The 17,492-nt window shown below is 38.9% G+C and overlaps 1 protein-coding gene and 1 pseudogene across 1 annotated transcript; one reads left to right on the top strand and one right to left on the bottom strand.

Moving 5' to 3' along the window:
- Positions 1 to 1,112: 1,112 nt before the first annotated feature.
- On the bottom strand, positions 1,113 to 5,362 carry LOC118842199 (annotated as a pseudogene).
- A 2,527-nt stretch (positions 5,363 to 7,889) lies between these two features.
- On the top strand, positions 7,890 to 14,311 carry LOC118842198 (olfactory receptor 1N2-like). The gene is made up of 3 exons (XM_036749802.1): positions 7,890 to 7,941; positions 9,321 to 10,250; positions 14,292 to 14,311. The coding sequence occupies exons 1-3, from the start codon at positions 7,890 to 7,892 to the stop codon at positions 14,309 to 14,311; spliced, it is 1,002 nt and encodes a 333-aa protein (XP_036605697.1).
- Positions 14,312 to 17,492: the final 3,181 nt, after the last annotated feature.

Genomic DNA, 17,492 nt, shown 5'->3' with positions numbered 1-17,492 from the left:
TTTTTAGATCTTGACCTGGGCACATCTCTTGTTTTCCATCAGTAGATAAATTTCCTTTTATTTCCATGCTCATTCATGACATACATTCACATGAGTTCATGTAGATATGAAACTCATACTCAACAGTATGACTTGCTCCTAACCAGCATGAATGATACTAGTGACCAAAGGAAAAAGTGGCTAAGTCAGGAGCTGATGGGTGTAAATGGTTAGTCTACACCACAGAGTAGCCATTAATTTTTATGAAAACCCTAATTGATAACCTCAGAATGGGAGGAATCATTTATGAGCTTCTGCCTCAAATCAATATAGTAAAACACAAAAGCATTTTTGCTTTTCCCTACATTGGAGCCAGATTTAGCAGATACATTTCCAGTTGCTACCAGCCATGATGAGTAGGCAGAGAGACAAGGCAAATGCAAATAGCAGATGTTCAAGGGCTACACGTTGGATCATTAGTACATTCCCAAACTAAAACTAGCCCTTAAGAAAAGCACTGCCTTCTTTGAAGAGGTGGGGGACTATAGGTGAGGAACACTGCATATATTGCCAATCTAAGCTGATATATTGTTTTGCATTGTTGAGTTGCTCTTTTTTAGTTAATGTCACAAGGCACAGCTTGTAAGACAGGGAAGGGATAGATTCAGAAGTGAAGGTAATATAAAAACACAAGATCTCAATAAAAGTTTTTTAAAAGAATTAGCACAATTTTGCTCTTACCAGTAAAAGCACCCATACAACACAATACTTAATGAAGACAAACAAAAGTTTGACACAGTTCAAAAGGAAAAATAGGCTTGTCTATCACCATCAGTTACTCTGTTGTTCATGTTTTAATACAGGAAGGAGAAGTGAACAATCTGTGGGAGAGCTCTGAGAGAAAATTCTCCTTTAGCAAAAAGTCAGTGATACACCTGTATAAGGAAATTAGTTCAAAGTAAGACACTAAAACTTTTAAAAAATGTTTTTCTAAAACAATGCATGGTTCTTCCTCCACTTTAAGAAAGATGATGCCAAAAGAAGCAGAGAAGTGTACATGCCCCCAAATCTTCATTTCAGTACTAGCTGCTTTAGAGAAAGTAGTCAGGTAGACCAAGTTTCCGTGGAGAGGCTCAGCACCAAATTAGATTTTCTGGGTAAATTTGGTGCTTCTCAAAGATCACAAAGATGGAGGGATTGCTCATACTCCTCATACAGATGTTGTAGAAGATGTTGCTTTGACCTTCTTTGGGAGGAGGCCTCAGATAGGAGGAACTGCTCCTGGTAAACTCTCCCACCAACACCTGGGCCAAGAACATGGGCTGGGAGTTCAGGTAAGACTGACTGTAGTGGTGAAAATAAGCAGCATCTTGGACAAAGTAGTTCCTTTGCCATAGCTAGTACCATGAAGACCAGAGATCCTCCAGTCAAAATTCTGATGGCAGATGGCGTCGACATACTCGGGCCTAGCACCATGAAACAGACAACTCTCATCTACTTCCTGCCCTACATCACTCTTCTTCATCTGTACATTTTGCCACTGATACACTTCCCAGAGTGCTGGGTTCTGTATTGTCTCCATCTTATGAATGATGCAGTTATGCATTGTAAGACAAAACTGTTCTTGGACCTTCAGATACTCTCCAGAGGAGGGGGACAGTGGGATCAGCCTGAATCCCAGGTCAGGCAATGTAGACATATCCCAATTATGTGGAACATCTTTTGGGGCCTCTGATTTGTCACCACAAGTATGCTTCATCTTCACATCCTCAGGAGAGACATATTTCGGTCTCAGACAAATGTTTCTGACAGTGCCGAAACATAAGCTTTTCTGAGGCATGGCTTTGAAATTCAACTCATACATGTGCTTTCCAAATGAGAACCACAGAATAGGTGACTCCTGTCTCAAGTAGGCCTTCTCCACGTTACTCTGCTAACATCACCCACGTGGAGGTCAGCACCCTTTAGGCCATACTCCTGCCACAAATTACCATCATTTTTCCAATAGCAAAGCTACTCGGTCATGAAGATCAAGTGTGGAGGTGGAGGCTTGACAACAGAAGAGGCCATGGTGAGGTGTTGACCTTTGTTATAGGCTCAAGTCATATAATTAATTTATGGAGGCGATCCCAGGGCTGCATGCAACCCTAGTAAGGATCTGGCTTTTACTGCTTTTTTGATCTTCTCCATTTCTTCCAAATCCTTCCATGTATTCCCAGCAAGAAACTGCTATCTATATGACAAATGAAAATGGACCTTAAAACACTTATCTTTAAAGGTACAAGCCTTCCAATTGTGGTACAAGCAGATCTGATGGTTCTCTTCACTGCTTTTAGGGGCTGTAGGTACAGTCGCTACTGTATCTTCTTTCTTTTTCAGCTGTTGTTGAGCTTTCGTTTTTGATGTCAAAAGAATTTCGATAAATGGAATGCAACCTTTTATTGATAGTGGCATTAAGCCCCCTCTTTCTCAACTTTTCCTGACACATGTGGTCAGAGGCATGGGACCTCTTGCACCTGCTGCCAAACTTGCAGTTCCACTGCAAGTAGTACTGGCAATGGTGGAGGTTGGCTTTTAAAGGTACAAGATGGTGGCTGGAAAGCAGGGACTAGCATGAGCTCCCCGCTGAGTCCTTCTAAAAACCTATAAAAATGGCTCTGAACCAATTCTAGAACTGCAGAACCCACAAAATAGCAGAGGGAAGACCCTTTTTTAAGGCAGGGATTGTACTAACTGACCTCTGAGGCCCCTTACAGTCTTGGACTTCTATGTTTCTATGATATTAAAGATGGTGAGGAATAGGTGGAGAACAGAGGCCACCACACTAGTGGTACATTCTTATTTTGAAGCTATGATGGGGGCAGTAGTGGTAACATACTAACTACATACAGAGAAGGTTAGTGATGGCAACACAGTGAACGGTGACTTTCAGGTGGTACCTGGACAACTGCTCAATACTCCCTCTAGGTGCGCCAGGCTATCTCTTATTTTCATATGTGGTGGCCTCTGTTAAAAATCATTTTCACATGTAATTTGAAAACAAGGAAATATAAAAAATTTTAAAATACTTGAGCTTGATGAAGTCGATATGATAAACTTGCTCTCTCCAGCTTTTTTAACACTTACCATCATCACCACCATTCTCGTCATTGTAATAAGAATAACACGTTCTTGGATGATCTGTGATTGTACTAATATAAGTACTTCCTCCAATGGGGCAGATTACAACTCATTAGCTTGTTCTACTTGTCCAAGTCTTTTCACAAGTCCTCCACAGTAGGTACACCCAATGTGCTAAGGCACTGCCTTTGTATCTCTCTACATTGCATGAGTACTAGTGGAACACATGGGATAGCCCTTCGTTTTTTCGCAATATTTCATCTCCTTTTCAGATTTTACATCTCTCCTCTGACATGTGCCTCTCTTTCTGTGAAATTTATTTGAAAAGATTTGCCATTTATCCACAGCCCCCATGCACCTCTCCATTGTCTTTCATTTAAACGCACAACTTTAGTTCTTCAGCAATGGTGGTACAGACACATAGTACGAGCAGTAGAAATTGCAATACACACAGAAGACCATATTCACCTTGCTAGCCCTCTGACTACAACTGTTAGGTTTGTGCCACTATATCATGCTGCAATCAAAGCTATTTAGAAATGGAATACATTGCTTCATAGAGATGATGAACTTAAATGGAGAAACAGGCATACATTTCAGACAACGGCTAATGTGGGAATTTGGGTTGCTGGATGTTGCAGCTATGTGCTTAGGTCTTTATTTTTCATTTTTAAAAAAATTTACTAATTTGTAGGGGTAATGGGAGAAAGAGATTTATTTTTGAAAATTCTTGTTTGGAAAAAATAAACTTTTTTTAAAAGAAGAATGAAATGAAATGAAAGAAGAATGAATGAAATACACACATATGTAGCACTTGTCAAACTTTATTCTTTTTGGAACTTTTCAAACTTTAAAGCCCTACATAAATGGTAGCTATTACTATTATTGTTAAATAGGGAATTCAGAAAACAATTTTTTGTGAGGAAAAGAAAGATATTCAGTTCTATGACTGGAGGTGTCTAAGGGAATGTTTGAGATCCTTCTGGGAATGTCCAATAAGCAGTCAGTGTTACAAGACTGGAACTCAGGAGAGAGATGAGGACTAGGTTTATGAGAGTTATCTGCATAAGAATGATAATTGAATGCATGAGTTAGTGAAATCAAATAGAAACAGTATAGGTAAAGAAGAGGGCCCAGAATCTAGTCGTATAGTTGGTTGGCTGTGATCCTTTGTTCTAGAAGACCAAAATTCCAGCACTATGTTGAAATCAAGGTACAGTGTGTCCAACTGTGACTGATCAGACCAATATGAGCTAGGAAGGCTCTACCACAGGTCAGGAACAAATGGTTCAGATAAACTTTTGGAGTAGAGATGTCTCTAAATTTCTACATTTCACTTTTCTTTTGAACTGCTGAAATTCTACTTTTCCCATAGACCACAACGCCTTCTTTGATGTGGGCACACCTTTACTAGTATCTCTAGTGTTACATCATCAATTCCAATGTTCTTCAGAGAGAATTTGAGAGTATCTTTGTATCACTTTTTCTGACCATCATGTGACTACCTGCTTTGTGTGAGTTCTCCATAAAATAGTCTTTTAGGCCAAGGTATGTTTAACATTCCAACAATGTGGCTGGCCCATCTGAGTTGTGCTCTCTTCAGTACAGTTTGAATGTTTGGTAGCTCAACTCAAGAAAGGACATAAGTGTTTGGTACTGTATTTTGTCAGGTGATCTTCAGAATCTTCCTAAGACAATTCAAATGGAAGCAATTCAGTTTCCCGGCATGGGGCTAGTATATTGTCATGATTTTTTGAGAAATGAATATTTCTCTCTTATATTTAATAAATAATTTTTGTATTAGGACCAAGGTTTTTTTCTCCTTTTTCTACTTCTTCACCCCAAAACCAACTAGTGTGAGAAATCTCTTAAAGATTTACCCAGAAAGGCTGAGGGAGCCGGGGTGGGGCATGCTTGGGCCTCCCCTGGGAATTCCCCACTGGCCCAGCAAGTGGGGCTAACAGCGGTTGGTCATGGCCCAGGCAGCCCTTGCCAACGGGGTCACCAAGGACCTGTGCTTGGGCTGGAGCAGCCTGGAGCTGGTGAGCTGACCCAGCAGCTCCCAGGTGACATCAGCAATGGCAAACAGGCCCCTGGGGCACTTAGTGCTGCAGAAGGGAAGGCAAGGGCAGTGGCAGTGGCAGCTGGGGTCAGTCCACCAGCACCAGGCTGTGCCAGGAGCACATGACTTCTTGCGATGGGATTTGCGGGCAGCTGCACCTCTGCAAGTTTTTCCTCTACTGAAAGTGCAAATGCTAGACATCTGGGAAACAATGTAAATATAGCCAGCACATTGATTCTATGCACAACATGAATGTCTTGAAAAGTCATGTAATTGGTGACCTAAACTCAAACCAATTAAGTCAGCTTTTGCTTCAGAGTGATTCTATGCTCTTGCCAGAGATCACGCTATAATAAAGGAGATGGGCAACATGGTTCTTGTACCTTTATTGAAAATCCATATTTTGCCTTGGAGCATGATACTCAGTTTTGCTGGGTAGGTGATTCTTGGTTTTAATCCTAGCTCCATTGAACTCTGGAATATCGTATTCCAAGCGACTTCGATCTCTTAATGTAGAAGTTGCTAGATCTTGGGTAATTCTGATTGTGTTTCCACAATACTCATATTGTTTCTTTCTGGCTGCTTGCAGTATTTTCTCCTTGATCTGGGAGATCTGGAATTTGGCGACAATATTCCTAGGAGATTTCTTTTTGGGATCTATTTGAGGAGGCGATCGGTGGATTCTTTCAATTTCTATTTTGCCCTGTGACTCTAGAATATCAGGGAAGTTCTCCTTGATAATTTCTTGAAAGATGATATCTAGGCTCTTTTTTTGATCATGGCTTTCAGGCAGTCCAATAATTTTTAAATTATCTCTCCCGGATCTATTTTCCAGGTCAGTGGTTTTTCCAATGAGATATTTCACATTGTCTTCCATTTTTTCATTCCTTTGGTTCTGTTTTATAATATCTTGATTTCTCATAAAGTCACTAGCTTCCACTTGCTCCAGTCTAATTTTTAAGGTAGTATTTTCTTCAGTCATCTTTTGGACCTCCTTTTCCATTTGGCTAATTCTGCCTTTGAAGGCATTCTTCTCCTCATTGGTTTTTTGGAGCTCTTTTGCCATTTGCGTTAGTCTATTTTTTAAGGTGTTGTTTTCTTCAGTGTATTTTTCAGTATCTTTTTGGGTCTCCTTTAACAAGTCATTGACTTGTGTTTCATGGTTTTCTTGCTTCCTTCTCATTTCTCTTCCCAATTTTCCCTCTACTTCTCTAACTTGCTTTTCCAAATCCTTTTTGAGCTCTTCCATGGCCTGAGACCAGTTCATGTTTTTCTTGGGGGCTTTTGTTGAAGGCTCTTTGACTTTGTTGACTTCTTCTGGCTGTATGTTGTGGTCTTCTTTGTCACCAAAGAAGGATTCCAGAGTCTGAGACTGAATCTGAGTGCGTTTTCGCTGCCTGGCCATGTTCCCAGCCAACTAACTTGACCCTTGAGTTTTTCAGCGGGGTGTGACTGCTTGTAGGATCCCTAGAATACCCATGAGAAGCAGACCCTTCTTGGACACCTCTAGTGATGGGGAAAGGGGGTTAAAGTTGATGTTGAACAACTCTTATTACTAAGAAATGATTCCTTATGTTGAAACCAGATATAATTCCCTTTGACTTTCTCTCTTTGATCTTAGTTCTGCCCTTAGGAGCCAAGCAGAAGGAATCTAACCCTTCATCCAACTGCTAGTTCTACTGGTGTTTGAAGGAAGTAATCTTTATCTCTGCCTCAAGTCTTCTCTTCTTCAAATTACTCAGTCCCAGTTATTAGATAATAGAAATAACAGAATCATCTCAAAGGAACCTTAGAGGCCATCTAGTCCAACCCTATCATGTCACAGGTGGGAAAACCGAGACCCAGTGGGGTGAGGTTGATTTGGCCAAGATCACACAGAGGAATGCATATGATTTCAGAGCTGGAAAGAACAATAGAGACCCAGAGTTTTGTTTTGTTTTGTTTTTCATTTTAAATATGAGGAAACCAAACACAGAGCAAATGTAGCAGATCTGGGATTTAAACCCAGGTTCTTTGCTTCCTAATTTATCAGTTTGCATTATACAAGGCTTCTTTATATAGGCTGATTTCTAGTCTCCCAGAATCCTGGTCTCCTGCCACTGAACTCGCTCTAGCTTGTCATTGCTCCTCCTAAAATGAAGAATTATGAAATCCCTATATAGTGAAGTAGCTGAGATCTTGCTCTCATTCGTCCCTTTGTGCTGCTAAACAGCTTCACTGGCCAAGGTCACTTAGTCAATATCATGGAAGCATGAGATTTAGAGGTAGAAGGAATGTTAGAGATCATCTAGTCCAATCCCTTCATTTTAGAGAGGAGTAAATTAAAGCTCTGAGAAGTCCTTCCCTTGAGCTTGAACACAGGCCACAGAGGAGCTCCTCTGGAGCCCAAGAAAATACTTCACTCTAACCTTGCCCCTCCCCAAAAGGGAACCAGGTGTAAGATTGCACATGCATTGTCTAAGAGTCCTTTGGGATCCAACCAGGTCTAGATGGAGCTTAGAATGAAGAATTACTCTTTGTCCTTAATGAGGAGTTTAGAGGATTGTGCTCCAAGGAGACATCATAATCCAGGGAGACATTCCTAATTTTCACTATGCTATGACCCAGGATCTGCTCCAAAAGGAAGCCTCTGTGTCCATATTCCAGACCCAGAGCCCATCTCCTATGTGTCTACACAAGAGATTCCCTGGGTCTTCATTGTGAGTTTACCATTATCTAGAGAAGATACATGGAAGTGACTGAAGCAATCCCTTCTGTCAGAGCTCATGCAGACCTTCCAGGTAAGTGATGAGTGAGGGTGCAAGGATGGTACAATTTCAAAGATACATGCAGCTCTTTACACCGTTTTCCATTCAGACAGTTAAGAGCTGGGAAAGGTCATTGAAAAGAGGCTCATTTACACACTGAGATTTCTATCCTTTCTTCCCACTAGTACAACCACAGACAAGCAAACTCTTAAGGTTACTGTAAGAAATGTCTCTCAGGTCATCCAAACCAACCCTGTGGGTAGTGTCTAGGTCAAAAAGACCACTGAAGAGACTAGAGACTAAGAACTCTAAGACCTTAGTCCCTTTCTTTCCTTCAAGTGGGTTCCTTCTGGCCATTAGAATACTGTTCCATTATTTCTTCTCCCCTTCAAAGGAGGTGAAAATCCTAAAGGTCTCTGGGTAATGGGATCATAGTAGCACTAGTCAAGGAGATAGGGTCGAAAACTCAGGGAAAGGACAATGGAAAGGGAAAAATCAGGACCAAAAATAGAGGAATTAAAAAACAGTAGAGTGAGGACGATGGGGGGAAAATTACATCTTTATTTTCGCTAGCCTTTATTTAAAATTTAACACTTCCTTCTATTATGAATATAAGTAAGAAAAATCATTCTTAGAAGTGATCGATATGTTTCTCCAGACTGTCAAAGGGGTGCATGATACAAAAAAGGCAAGAACTCCTTATATAGATAGAGAGATAGATAGATCATAGATGATAGATAGATAGATAGATAGATAGATAGATAGATAGATAGATAGATCTTGAGTCTTGAATACCATACTGTCTATAGTAGGAGATGTGGGGTGGCAAAGAATGGCCTATATTTGTACCAATTATACAGTAATCCATTCCTGACCTGGTAAGGCTAATTCATTAAACACTCTCCATCAATTAGGTCCCAGTACAAGTACTACTTCCTCTTGAAAGCCTGCCCCAGTTCCTCCAGCCTTCACTGATCTCTTCTTTCTCTCAGCAACCCCGTTTAGACTGCATCAATAAACCTAGCACTTGTTTAAAAACAGTACTGAATTGTTCATTGAATAATCATTTATATTAGTCTCAGGTCCTCTAATTTTAATAATAGCTCATATTTCTAGAATGTGTAACTCATGAAAACTTTGAAGTTAAGAGTACAAGTTTATAACCCCATTTCATAGATGAAGAAACTGAGTCACAGAGAGAAGCAGGTTTTCCCTGATCACACCACTAGGAGCTGACTTGGCTAAGGCTCAAACTCTGCTCTTCAGACTCTAGGTTTAAAGTTCTCTTTATTAAGTCAACCTTTTATCCAGGACAAAGATCATGTCTTCTCCTTCTCTTAACAAAAGGCAATAGCATAAGGCTAGGGGTAAAGAGGAAGCTCAGTAGGAGTTTACTTATTTCATTTTCACAGACAATGGGAGACATATTAGACAGGAAAATACAACAAGGATCTTTGAATTTATCCTCTTGGGACTTTCTGAACGACCAGATCAGCAGAGACTGATTTTTGGGCTTTTCCTGTTCATGTACCTGATCACCGTGGTGGGGAACCTTCTCATCATACTAGCCATTAGCTCAGACTCCCACATCCAAAGCCCTATGTATTTCTTCTTAGCCAACCTGTCCTTTGCAGACATCTGTTTTACATCAACTTCTATCCCCAAGATGCTGGTGAACATTGAGTCCCAGCATCAGACCATCTCTTATGTTGGATGTATCACCCAGCTATACTTCCTTCTTACATTTGGGGGTTTGGACAACCTCCTCCTTGCTGCAATGGCCTATGACCGCTATGTGGCTATCTGCCGTCCCCTTCACTATGCCACAGTCATGAGCCCCAAGCACTGCATGCTGATGCTGACTGTGTGCTGGACTCTGACCAATATTCCTGCCCTGACACACTGCATCCTGCTGGCCCACCTGGACTTCTGTACCCATCATGCCATCCCCCACTTCTTCTGTGATATTAGTCCCCTGCTAAAGTTGGCATGCTCAGATGCCCACTTAAATGAATTGATGGTAATCATTCTGGGAGCAATATTCCTCATTGTTCCCCTTGCCCTCATTGTCCTCTCCTATGCCCACATCACCTCTGCTATCCTTGGTTTCTCTTCTCCTGAAGGTAGATGGAAAGCTTTCTCCACCTGTGGGTCCCACCTCACTGTCGTCTTACTCTTTTATGGTTCCTTAATTGGTGTGTATTTATTTCCATCATCAAGCTCCTCTGTTCAAAGGAAAAATGCAGCTGCTGTCCTCTACACATTGGTGACCCCCATGATGAACCCATTCATCTATAGCCTGAGGAACAAAGACATAAAAGGGGCACTGGGGAGGCTTCTTGGCAATGGGAAAGCTCTCTCCTCTCCATAACAGCAATGGCTGCTCCTGATGTTGTATTGGTAATTAAGGTGGGACCTTTTTTCCGCTATTTTCTCCTTGAGAATGCTGAAGTAATCAAGTGCCTTTGATGATTCTGGCCTTTGTTTCTTTGATTAAATCAGGAGTCTTTGATGACCTGCTTACCCCAAGGGAAAGCATAGTTCACATAGGTTTGAGTCACATACTTATGATGCCCTTCGACCCTGAACAGGTATATAAACTCTGAGTTTAGTGTTATATTTTGGGCTCTCACTCATTGGAAGAGTGCTGGTGTGGAGATTCTGGGCAGCCATTTTTAAGACCCCCCCCCAACTTTGGAAAAACCCAGATGTTGGTACTTCTCTGGTAACTATGTATTGCTGTGGACAGACTGGTTTGTGTTATTTGCTCTGTTTATGTAACGTATTTTTGTAATTTCTATTTGTATTTGCTCTGAAGTTCAGGGTGCTGGCTTTTCCTCCTGAACTAAATGAATGATATATGTATATTTATCTGTTTTAATAAAGAGTACAATTTTTGTAAGAAAAAAATGTAAGAAAAGTGTGCTTTCTCTTCATTGTATAACCTCAGAAAAAGTGATTTGAGTAAAATTATTGCCTACTTATCTACCCTCTGGGATTCAGTTTTCTTCGTAAAATAAATGGGTTGCATCCAACAATCATAAGTTCCATTCCAGTAGTAACACTATGTTCCAACATTGTGTGTTCTAATACCTCTTGCAGTGTAGCAGTCTAAGATACCTTTAAGCTCTGAAATTTTATTCTCTCAAGTACATCTTACTTAAGTAACAGTGGCAGTATATCACTTGGTTACTTTGTGGCAGAATAGGCTAATTCACTTTTCAAAGGTAAATAGATTTTTATAGGCTCGTAGAATCTAGGGCTGGAAAAGACTTTGGAGTTTAAGGGTTCCTAGACCCACACCTTTATTAACCAGAATAATTTCATGGTTCCCCATATGATAGAAGTTTTACTTTTAGTATCTATTAATTAAGAAAATGCATGACTTCATGAATTAAATACCACTGTCAGACTGATTTACATTTCATTAATCACAAAAGAATGCACATACAGTTGAAAATACAGACATCTGAAAGATATATTATGCATTCAACTTTCAGAGGAAAAGTTTGTATATTTATCATACTGAGTTGTTTTATGAAATTGACTTCTTAAGGAAACTTCATGGTCCAGCAAGAGTGCACAACCCAGAGTGTGCTGAAATCCTCCCAAATTGGTTGTTAAGAGTCCCGTGTTAAATTTTCTATGTGAGCATTTATAATCAACAAAATTCTACAACTCAAGGCTTGATCTATTGTTTTGTTGATTGTATAGACTTAAGAAAATAATAGAGGGGGTGAAGCCAAGATGGCGGCTGGAAAGCAGGAACTTGCATGAGCTCCCTGCCAGGTCCCTCCAAAAACCTATAAAAAATGGATCTGAACAAATCAAATTCTGGAACTGCAGAACCCACAAAATAGCAGAGGGAAGCAGGGCTACAGCCTAGGACAGCCTGGATATTATCTGGGTAAGGTCTATCACACACGGCGCTGGGAGCGGAGTGGAGCAGAGCCCAGCAGGGGTGGCAGCAGGACCACCAGAGAGAGCCCTAGTGCCCTGCATCAGTGAGCTGTGGCAGTTACCAGACTTCTCAACCCACAAACACCAAAGACAACAGAGAAGGGTAGTGGGAAAAGCTTCTAGGAAAGAGTGATAGGAGTTTGCCATTTGGCCACAGCCCCGGGGGCAGTGGGGGGTGGGTGTTTGTGGTGCAGCTACAGAACTACAGCTGCAGTTGCTTCCTGATAAATTTTAGGGATACAAGTTACAAGCCAAAAGAAAGAAAGGAGAGATTTAAAATGCAACTTGAGGGCTTAGTAGGGTCAAATGAAGACTTTTAAATCATAAGACAGGTCTGAGCATGTTTGTAGGCATCTGGGAAAGGCCCAATTGTTGGAAAGCAGGAAAAAGAAAGGATGCTTGAAGGTTTGAACTCTTGGAGGGGAAAAAGGAGGATATGAACTAAGGGCATGAGTAGAAGGGTTGGTGTTGGCAAAAAAGACCAGCTCTTCATCTGAGACAAAGTAGGAGAGGATGGAGGTTGATTCTGTAGTTATTTGAAGAAAAAGAGGGAGCTCATAACAGATGGCTTCATTTTTTTCCAGGGAAACCCTTTACTGAGGTGAAGGGAAAAATGGTGATATAGGTCGTTTGAAAAAAAAAATATTTGAAACAGCAAAAGTGGGGTGTATGATATAGAGACTATGAAGGAAAAGGAAAAGGATTTGGCATGCAGTAGTGAGTGTCCAGATGAGACTAGATAACATAAATTTATAGTGGACCAATTGATATTCTTGAACTCAGGTCTGATCTTGTAACTTCCCTTGCTTAAATAGCGTCAGTGACTCCTCATTTACCTTAGGATAAAATACAAACCCCTCTCTTTAGCATTTAAAGCCCACAAGTGAGGTGCAGCTTATATTTGTGGGATGATTAAATTTGTTCTCCTGTACTCTACATTCTGACTAGTCTGAACTTCTTACAATTCTCTATGCATGACATTCCATTTCTTCTATATCTATACATGAGACATTCCCCCATGCCTTGACTACTCCCTCTCTCTCTCTCCTTACATATGTCTCTTAGAACTCATAGTTCTTTTCACCTCATCTCAATTGTCACCTGCTTCAAGAAGCCTATCCTAATTCTCCAAGTCTATTGTGCTCCACTCTACCCAAATCAGGGTATGTTTATTTTTATATCCTGCATTTACTTACTTGTAAACAAATTGTTTTCTCTCAGTTGAATGTAAGTTCTTTGATTTTCTTCTCTGTATTTGTATGATTAGCCCCTTGCACAGTTCCAACTGCTTAATAAATGCTTGTTGATTGATTGACTCAGCAAGTATGATTGTATGACTTCCTCTAGCACCTAAAAAAGAGGGAGGGAGGGAGGGAGATGGTTTGAGCAATCCATGGCCGGAGTCCAGAAAGGGATGATGCAGAATAGAGCAACAAATCAAGGAATTCATGGGCCAAAGACAGTGCAACGTTGAAGAGGTTAACTACAGGATTCAAAATTTTAAGGCATTAAAAGTAAGGCTAGAGTAAGTACAATGAAAAGAACAGAAAATGGGTTTACGAGAGGTGAGGAACAAGGACAGTTAAAAGGATAGGAGATTATGGTCAGATTTAGGAATTTAATTTTTCAACTATCAAGCATTTACTTTCTTTCCTTTTTACCCTCCCAGTTTAAAGGAAAAGAAAATTCCTTTTCTTTTTTTTTTTTTTTAGCAGATTTGTATAATGAAGCAAAACAAATTCCCACATTGTCCATGGCAATGAAACATGAATTTTTGGCCATGTATAAAACTGGAATTTCTGACTAAATTGCTTATGTCACATAAGGAATTTTATATCATTCCTTCTTTTTCTGTCATTCCAAATTGCTTGTGTAATATTGAAATTAATTATTATTTAAAAATTCATGGAATTCTCTTATAAATCCATCTCTTTTCAGGTTTCTTTTCCTTTGGAATTCATTTTATGTGTTGTTCAACTTCTTTTTCTGAGATTGGGTAATTTAAATTCTCTATTTCTTGTTCCGCTAATCTGGACATTTTATATTTTATAAATATTCATCATTTCATTAAAGTTTTCAGTTTTATTAGCATATAATTGAGAAAACAGTTTTTAATGATTTCTTTTATTTTTTCATTCATTATAAATTCTTTTCAATTTTAGAGACTGGTAATTTGGTTTTTGTTTCTAAAAAATCAAATTAGCTAAACTTTATCTATTTAGTTGTAGTTTTGTCAAAGCAACTCAGTTTTAGTAATTAATTGAATGGATTTTATATCAGCTTAGTTTTGTTAATCTCTTCTTTGATTTTCAAAATTTCTCTTCTAGTTTTTCATTGTTTTTTCTTTGTTAATTTTCTAATTAATTTATTGTATGATCAATTCATTGATCTATTTTTTCTTTCTTCTTAATGAAAATGTTTAGAAAAAGAAGTTTTCTCCTAAGGATTCTTTGACTGCATCCCCAAATTTTCACATTGTCCATATCTTTAATGAAATTATCCATCTTTCCTAAGATTTGTTCTTTGATTTGTCATTTTTTAGGATTAAGTCATTTAGTCTGCAATTAATTCTATTCATTCTTCAGTTGTCTTTTATCCAATATAATTTTTGTTCTATTATGATCAGTAAGGGATGCATTCAATATGTCTGCTTTTCTGTATTTGTGAAGTTTTTATGCCAAAGTACTTTTTGGGAGGGTATACATGCACAGCTGAACAATATGCACACTCATTTCTGTTCCTATTTAATAACTATCAGAGACCTATCATGCCCAACTTTTCAAAAATTCTGTTCGTATCCTTAATTTCTTTTTTTCAGGGTTAGATCTGACAGTTCTAAAAAGGATATGTTGAGATCACCTATTATTGCAATTTTACTATCTATATCTTTCATGTTATTTAGATGCAATGCTTATGGTGCTTATTCCCTTTTAGAATCTAAACACACCATTGTTGTATAGTTTTTTCCCCAATTCCCCATCCATATTTACCTTTTTATATTTCTCTTTACTCATATCTGCTCAGTTTTGATCTTTTCATCAGTAACATTTGAAAGTCTTCTTTTTCATTAATGATCCATTTCTTACCCTGTAGGATTATAACCAATTTTGATGAGTAAGTTATTCTTTGTTGCAACTTTGTATTTCTTGCCTTTAGAAATTTCATATAACAAATCCTCTGCTCTTTTAAAGTGGTAGCGGCTAAATCTTTTATAATCTTAACTGTGACTCCTTGATACCTGACCTCCTTTCTGTCTGCTTTCATTTTTTTTAATACTATTTTATTTTTTTCCCCAAATACATGTAAAAACAATTTTTAATATTCTTTTTTAAGTTTTGAGTTCCAAATTCTACATCTCCCTCTCTTTCTTCCCTCTTCCCTGAGACAGTAAAGCAATCTGATGTAGGCTCTACATGGACAATCATGTGAAACATATTTCCATATTAGTTTTTTTTCATGGAATAAAATCTGAACAGGAAGAAGGACAGAAAAAAAGAAAAAGAAAGAAAGAGAAAAAGGGAATTGTTCAGTCTGTATTCAGACCTCTTTGGAGAAGGATAGAATTTTTGATCATGAGTTGTTTGGGATTGTCTTGGATAATTGTATTGTTGAGAATAGCTAAGTCATTCACAGTTGTTCATTGTACAGTATTGCTGTTAGAGTGCACAGTATTATAATGGTTGTTCTCATTTCCCTTTGCATCAGTTCATGAAACTCTTTTAGGTTTTCCTGAAATAATTCTGCCTGTCTTTTCTTATAGCACATTAATATTCCATTATAATCATAGCATAACTTGTTCAGCAATTCCCCAGTTGATGGGCATCTCCCCAATTTCCAATTCTTAGCCACCACAAAAAGAGCTGTTATAAATATTCTCTCTCTCTCTCTCTCTCTCTCAATCTCTGTGTGTGTGTGTGTGTGTGTGTGTGTGTGTGTGTGTGAGTGTATTCTTTTAAAAATCTCTTTGGGATGCCTAGTATGTAAGACCCAATAGGCTTTATTTTAATTCCATACTTTATAATTTAATATTTTTTTGTTTACAGGATTGATTTCCACCAGATTTTGAGTTACAAATTTTCTCCCCATTTCTATCCTCCCCGCCCCTCACCAAGAAGGCATATATTCTGATTGCCCTGTTTCCCAGTCACCCCTCCTTTCTGTCACCCCACTCCGTCCCCCATCCCTTTTCCCATTACTTTCTTGTAGGGCAAGATAGATTTCTATGCCCCATTGCCTATATATCTTATTTCCCAGTTGCATGAAAAAACAACTTTTTTTGAGCATCTGTTTTTAAAACATTGAATTCCAAATTCTCTCCCCTCTTCCCTCCCCACTCACTCTCCCTAAGAAAGCAAGCAATTCAACATAGGTCACACATGTATCATTATGCAAAAAACTTCCAGAAATAGTCATGTTGTGAAAGACTAACTATATTTCCCTCCACCATATCCTGTCCCCCTTTATTCAGTTTTCTCCCTTGACCCTGTACCTTATCAAAACTGATTGCTTTTGATGTCTTCTTCCCCCTATCTTCCCTCTCTTCTATCATCCCTGCTTTTTTATTCCCTTCCCCCTACTTTCATGGGGGTAAGATACCAATTCAGTGAGTATATTATTCCCTCCTCAAGTCAAATCCAATGAGAGCAAGATTCACTCGTTCCACCTCACCTGTCCCCTCTTCCTGTCCAATGAAATGGTTTTTCTTGCCACTTTTATGTGAGATAATTTACCCCATTCTATCTCTCCCTTTCTCCTTCTCTCAATATATTCCTCTCTTGTCCCTTAATTTGATTTTATTTTTTTAGATATCATCCCTTCATATTCAACTCACCCTGTGCCCTCTGTCTACATATATGTATATTCGCTTCAACTACCCTAATACTGAGAAAGGTCTCATGAATTACACACATCATCTTTCCATGTAGGAATGTAAACAAAACAGTTCAACTTTAGTAAGTCCCTTATGATTTCTCTTTCTTGCTTACCTTTTCATGCTTCTCTTGATCCTTGTGTTTAAAAGTCAAATTTTCTATTCAGCTCTGGTGTTTTCACTGAGAAAGCTTGAAAGTTGTCTATTTTATTGAAAATCCATATTTTGCCTTGGAGCATGAAACTCAATTTTGCCGGGTAGGAGATTGTTGGTTTTAATCCTTACTCCTTTGACCTCCAGAATATCATGTTCCAAGCCTTTAATCCCTTATTGTAGAAGCTGCTAGATCTTGTATGATTCTGATTGTGTTTCCACAATATTCAAATTGTTCATTTCTGGCTGCTTACAGTATTTTCTTGTCCTGGGAAATCTGAAATTTGGCAACAATATCCCTGGGAGTTTTCTTTTTGGGATCTTCTTCAAGAGGTGATTGGTGGATTCTTTCAATTTCTGTTTTACTCTCTGGCTCTAGAATATCAGGGCAGTTCTCCTAGATAATTTCTTGAAAGATGATTTTTAGGCTCCTTCTTTTTGATCATGGCTTTCAGGTAGTCTAATAATTTTTAAGTTACTCCAAGCCAGTGGTTTTTCCAGTGAGATATTTCACATCGTCTTCCATTTTTTCATTCCTTTAGTTCTGTTTTATAATATCTTGATTTCTCATAAAGTCACTAGCTTCCACTTGCTCCAGTCT

Source organism: Trichosurus vulpecula, chromosome 3, assembly GCF_011100635.1.
Source record: "Trichosurus vulpecula isolate mTriVul1 chromosome 3, mTriVul1.pri, whole genome shotgun sequence".
Taxonomy (NCBI): Eukaryota; Metazoa; Chordata; class Mammalia; order Diprotodontia; family Phalangeridae; genus Trichosurus; species Trichosurus vulpecula.
Note: the sequence above shows the minus strand (reverse complement) of the source record. Positions and strands in the feature narration are given on the sequence as shown.